This window comes from Tasmannia lanceolata, unplaced genomic scaffold (genome assembly GCF_043159265.1).
Source record: "Tasmannia lanceolata isolate RefF3 unplaced genomic scaffold, GAP_Taslan_0.1 ptg000012l, whole genome shotgun sequence".
Classification (NCBI taxonomy): Eukaryota; Viridiplantae; Streptophyta; class Magnoliopsida; order Canellales; family Winteraceae; genus Tasmannia; species Tasmannia lanceolata.
The window spans coordinates 50,906,516-50,912,515 of NW_027518689.1; the positions used below are offsets into that span (position 1 = coordinate 50,906,516).

General features: G+C 41.4%; 1 protein-coding gene across 4 annotated transcripts in view; it reads left to right on the forward strand.

Moving 5' to 3' along the window:
- LOC143888431 (SUN domain-containing protein 1-like) overlaps positions 1 to 5,701 on the forward strand; it is a 35,545-nt gene extending 29,844 nt beyond the window's left edge. For all 4 annotated transcript variants that reach the window (XM_077392844.1, XM_077392845.1, XM_077392846.1 and 1 more), the window contains one exon: positions 4,988 to 5,701. In XM_077392844.1, the coding sequence (XP_077248959.1) occupies positions 4,988 to 5,290 (303 nt within the window). In that variant the 3' untranslated portion in view covers positions 5,291 to 5,701. The remainder of the gene's footprint in view (positions 1 to 4,987) is intronic.
- The last annotated feature ends 299 nt before the right edge of the window (positions 5,702 to 6,000 follow it).

The following is a 6,000-nucleotide window of genomic DNA, read 5'->3' on the forward strand; positions in this document are numbered from 1 at the left end:
TCGACAAATGCTCCTTGAAATTTTGAGATCAAGTCTCCCGTTACCGATTTAAGCCGCCTTGCCAATAATTTGGAGATGATCTTCGAAATACTATGAATCAAGCTGATGGGTCTGAAATCTTTAAGCCCGTTGATACCATATTTTTTGGGGATAAGGGTGATAAAAGTGGTGTTAGCCTCCTGGTTTAGAACACCACGCTTGTGAAACTCGTGGATAACCGCCACAACATCATCTTTGATGGTACTCCAATAATTTTGACAGAAGGCCATTGGAAAACCATCAGGTCCAGGGACCTTGTCCTTTCCCATCGAGAAAATTGCTGCTTCAACTTCATCCTCAGAGAAGCCCCTTTTCAAGTGTGCAGCCTGATATTGAGAGATCGACCTAACTTCCAACCCATCGAATTTAGGTCGCCAATCATAATCCTGACTGTATAGATTGGAGAAGTATGAGATGATGAGATTCTTGATTTCTTGGCTATCCTCCACCAAATTTTCCCTCTCCTTAATTCAACTTATGGAATTCAGCCGTCTTTGAATGTTAGCCATTCGATGGAAAATTTTTGAATTATGACCCCCCTCTCTTAGCCACATAGCTCTTGATTTTTGCCGCCGCTTAATTTTCCTCCCTTCTTGAGAGCTCTTCGTATTCCTCCATAAGGCAAACCCTCTCCGCCTTATCTTTTTTTTTTTTTAATTAACCCTCTCTGCCTTATCATACACATTTAATTGTGCAACTTCTTTGGATTCCAGATTCTATAAATTTAACAATGCCTCCTCCTTTCGACGTCTCTTAGCCTCATCCTCTGCTTTTTGCCATTCCCTGATCTTCATTTTTTTTTTAATGATGACAAAGTATATTTATACCATGGAAATTACATTGGGGATAGGGGTCCCGGCTTGCATTTACATAGTATTATGGCCAGGAGCGTACTTCTGAACCATCAAGAGAAACAAGTAAAAACTACTCATAATTACATCGGGATAAAGTATAAACTCATCCATCCTGTCAACTCCCACCAACATTACAAAACTACAAACCTAAAAGAAACTCACGTCTACCCCAACCGAAAACTATTTCCCAACCTCCTTCCCAATCAACCAAAAAGAATTCTTCTTCTCTCCAAAACGCCTGAGGAAAAGTACAGGTTCAAAAGAAGGATGTCACCCAAAGCGAAAGACTGGAGTCTCTCAAGCTAAAGAGAATCAACTTCAATACAGCTACTCCACTGCTTCCAGGCTTAGATTAGTGCCTAAGATAACCAGACCTAAGAAATTGAAGCTTTAGTGAAGATCTTCATCGTTTCATCCACTCACGTACTTCCTCAGGAATACTCAACGAGACGAACTTAATTAGAGCAGAACAACTCCTAAAGAGGGGAGCCAAAGACTCTCTCAAGCTTATCATGGATCTTCCACACTAGCATTCTTCCCACGGCCTCTTCCGAGAGTTTCAAAAGGATTCCTTTAAACTACCAATCAACACACTAATCTTTCTCCCTTTAATCCTGAATTCATGCCAGAAGGTTATGAAAGGACTGAATTGGAAGAGGAACTTAATACATAAGCTCCCTCCCCAACCTTCTTTTCAGCCTCTTTTGCTCTTATCTATTTCTCTTCCCTGTCTCTTGCCGCCATTGCTAGAAACATATCTTTGGTTGCCCCCAAATCTTCATCGTATTCAATCCCAAAAGCGTCCCCCATTGTTAACAAGTCATCAAATTCTTCCGAGAACGATCCACGACTTCTTGACTCTTCTGAACTATCATCAACTCGCTCGACCTTACCTTTAGAATCCCCACTAGCCCTGGGAGCTCCCCGACTCGCTGGTCTACTTCCTGTCCCAGCATTTCCAAGGGAGCTAATTACGGTCCTTTTTTCCTCCCATAGGCGCCAACGAGTGCGCCTCTCCTTTTCTAAAACTTTACTGAACATGGGGAGTTCGAGGAGATGCAAATGCAATTTCATATCACTTGTCGTCTCAGAGGAGTTGAGGTCGATGGCGGGATTGCTGGTAGTCTTTCCTTAGGTGTGCCCATCGCTTCTTTAGCGGGCTAAGAGAAACCTCACATGGGGTGGGTGATTCCTTCCTTGCTAGTTTTTCATTGTAGCGAAGATCTTTCAGAAGTTCAAGATCTCCAGCCTCATACTAAAAGTCCTAAGAGATCGAAATGTTGCCACCCTAGTTCGCTTCCTTCCCTGGCATAGCTGGCTCAGTGAAGTTGTCAAAATTTTGAAGGAGCTTTTGAGAGTCAGCAACAAGTCTCCTCTTCCTGTGATCCTCTTTCCTAAAAATACATTTAAGTTTTCTTATAAAAATAGAGAGACCACCTCGGGTAGCTTGCACCCGTACTTCTAGATTAGTACTTCTACGAGGTATATTACCTTACCCTATACGTAGACGTTTCTCCTTAAAACTCAGTTTTCCTTATTAAATCTGGTTTTTATTTTTAGGGCCTTTTTTCTCCTTTTTTGAATTCAGAAAACAGCTGTCAACGATATCTTTATGAAGAGCCTTTCCTTTCTCACCTCGTGTTGCAGCAATTGAGGATTTCGGTACCGACCCGCCTCCAGCCTGACCCCACCTCCCCAACACAGCAATAACTCTGCTCTCTGACATTCTAGGCGAGTTGTTGGCTAGTGGGCCAGACGAGGAAGTGGATAATTCAAAATTCAAACAGGGGCCCACCAACGACTCCCTGCCATTATCACGACCCTTGGGATTAGCAACTGACACCTTTTCCGGTGGGTCAGCCATCGCCGGCGACTGAATGTCGGAAACCTGCAAATCGGGGTCCTCAGAAGCAGCCATATTATCTTTACTATTTGATTCCCTATTACCGACATTTCCAGACTGTTAATACTATCCTTAGAGATCACCTTAACTCCTATAGAATAAATGCTGGAATCTACTCTTAGATTAATAGATGAGAGGATAGATTTTCAATTGGGAGTTATAACCAAAGGCGAGGCAAAAGTCATACAGTGATCATGGTTCCCAAAGTGCTGAGTCTGGACCACCTGACCCAGGTGCTGTATGAGGATATCCACAGTTAACGTAGACCAGGCATGAAGAGGGGTATCATAGAATCTGATCCTAATGGTTCTAGCTCCTGTGTTATAAGCCGGGAACCAAGGCTGAAGGGAGGAGAGTTATCCCCCCAGAGCATCACCTCCACGTCTGAGAATAACAGTCGCCTGGGATTCTGACTCAAAGCAAAATAAAATATCCACTGAGTTGATGGAGTAAGGCTTTTGCAGCTCGGAAAGGCCCCAACATCTTTTAGCCTACTCCCATACATCTTCCAGCAGCCAAGATCCAGATTTCAAACTCCCAATGAGGCAACTCTTAGGACTCTTCTTTCTTCCGTCCACCAGGTTAGTTGGAATCTCAAGGGCCAAGGGATCATCATGTACATCAACCTGAGGGGCTGACTTTAGGCCTCCAAACCATGGCTGGGGCCAGTTTGGTCTTAGGCTTTGAGCATTTCCTACAGACATTACGTTGGCCAAAGTTTTTGTAATGGCATTTCGAACACATCCAATCACTTCCATTCGAGGGGATGCGTCGGTTAAACTCGGTGGCTCTATGGCCCGGGATTCTTCTTGCCCCAAATTCCAATCATCCTGCTCTGGTGTTTCTATGCTCAATACTTCCCAAGGATCCCGAATGGGATTTGGGAGGAGCCCACTGAGGCCTAATCAGATTGTCATCTTGCCCGAACAAACTTAATGTCCTCCGCAGCAAATATTAAAGACCCCCAAGGATTCAAACACCTCTAAAGCATGATACCCTGATTCAATAAAATTTAGGAAATGTTCCACTGTATGGTCAAGGTTAGAGCCACACAAACAGATAAGAGAATCCACTGGAAAGACAAAAACAACAGCCACCGGAGGAAGGTTCCGACGGCTTCTGAAAACTATCCTGATAGTCATCTTTTCTCCTAAATTTATATTTTAATAGTTTGGAGGGTGAAGTTCCACAAAATGGGGCCTTTCAAATTGCGAGTGCAATATCAATCCAAGGAAACAAAATACTCTGTGGGGGGATTAAAAATATTGCACTTGCCTTCTTGCCCCACAATACCCAAAAAACATGAATAACCACCTACTTTTGACCCTGAAAGAAGAAGAAAAGAAAAGTTCTTCCAACTTTTCTTCCTTTTCTTTTCTTCTGGCTAAGATATTTTCTTCCGGCTAAGATTTTTTCCCAATAATCTAACCAATTTTACAACCAAATTAAAAAAAAAACTACAAAGGGATCATTGGCCGCGTACCAAGCCGCCAAAGACCAAGAAGGGTGAACAACCCAATATATCCAAAGAACTTTTGCATATCAGCTTTCTCTTCTTATCCAACAAATCTTTTTAATACCCTCTTCCTCTCTTGAATAATCTTTGCTAAATTATTCTCCCTGATCTTCATTTTTAAGCCTCTTAGTTTCTTACAGAATCCAAAAACCCTTCCACCCCTCAACCGATCCGTCCCTCCGCCATTCTCCAATTTTATCACCAAAAATTGACTATTTTTGGTGGTTGGTACTTGCAGGTGATAATCTCCTTGGTAGTTACGGTTCTAGTTCAAGATACTTATCTTGTAATTGGTCTTTTATTTTAATAAATGTAACTTAAGTAATCCATGAATAGGTTTGTGTCGTCAATGCCACAAAACCTTAATGAACAAACAGTATTGTTTGGCAACTTTTCTCCCTAGAAAATTAAAATTGTTTTTTATGAATAGGAATTTGATTACATTTCATCCTGTATATCAGAAGTTGAACTAATTCCAAGTAATCACAAGCCATTTGCTGCAGCTTTGTCAGCAAGTCAGTACAGAGCTGGGCACTCTATCATCTGTTTTTGCCTTTCATTTGTTTTCACTGTATTTTGTTTACTTATCCAACATCTATAATCAAATGTAAATCTTTGATTCTCAGCTGTACACTTTTCTTTGCATTTTTTAACATATTTTTTTGGGATATGCAGAGTGTTGCATATGACAGGTCGAGTGCACCGAGAGATTGTCGAGTCTCCGCTTGGCTTCAAGGGCACGATGATGATCCATCTGGCCAAGCAAAACACATGTTTAAGTTCGTGGAGTTCATGTATGATCTTGAGAAGAGCAATGCACAGACCTTCAATGTCGAGTCATCTGACTCGGCCATTGTGAACGTAGTAAGATTCGATTTTGCATCCAATCATGGAAGCCCATCACACACATGCATCTATCGCTTGAGGGTGCACGGTTCTGAGCCCGGCAATGTTGCAACGTTGGCAATGCATTCTTGAGTGTACATGCACATTGTTGTGCCTACTGATAAGTTTTTCAAGTTCAATTGAAGCCATTTACTCCTGCATTATCGCTTGAGGGTGTATGATTTTTGAACCTGACAATGCCGTCTCAAGTGAACCCGTACATTGCCTCGCCTACTTCTGTATGTTCAGTTCAAGGGTCATCTGAAATTCCTATATGTTAGCTTTCCATTTTTGTTTTGTTATATGAAATACCTTTTTTTCACTTTCAAGCCTTTTTTTGAGCATGTAAATCTTTATTTATATGTGGTGGTGGTGGCTGCTATGGTTTTGTTTTACTTATTTTTTTGTTGTATTTTTTTTTTCTGGTTATCAGTTGTTGTACAAACTGATCGAACAGAACTTTAAATGTTATATCTTGAAATACTAATGATTGGTTTGGAGCTACTGTGAAATTTTCAGAGGAAATAATTTCCAGTTAAGCAGGGTTAACATTTTCCTGAAAAGCAAAAACATGGAGGGGCCGTTTGGATACGCGTACTTTAGAATCCAGGTTTTTAGTTTGAAAAATGTAAAAGAGGATTCATGATCAAGCTGCTGTATGCTGTCCTGACAACGTTTCTTGGATTTAAAGTGAGAAATTCAGGTTTTAAAAATCTCTCCTGCATCCTGAGATTTCTAAAACTTGGAAATATGGGAGGTTCTGCTACTCTCTTGCTGACGGAAAGAAGGCTGAGAAGTAAAAA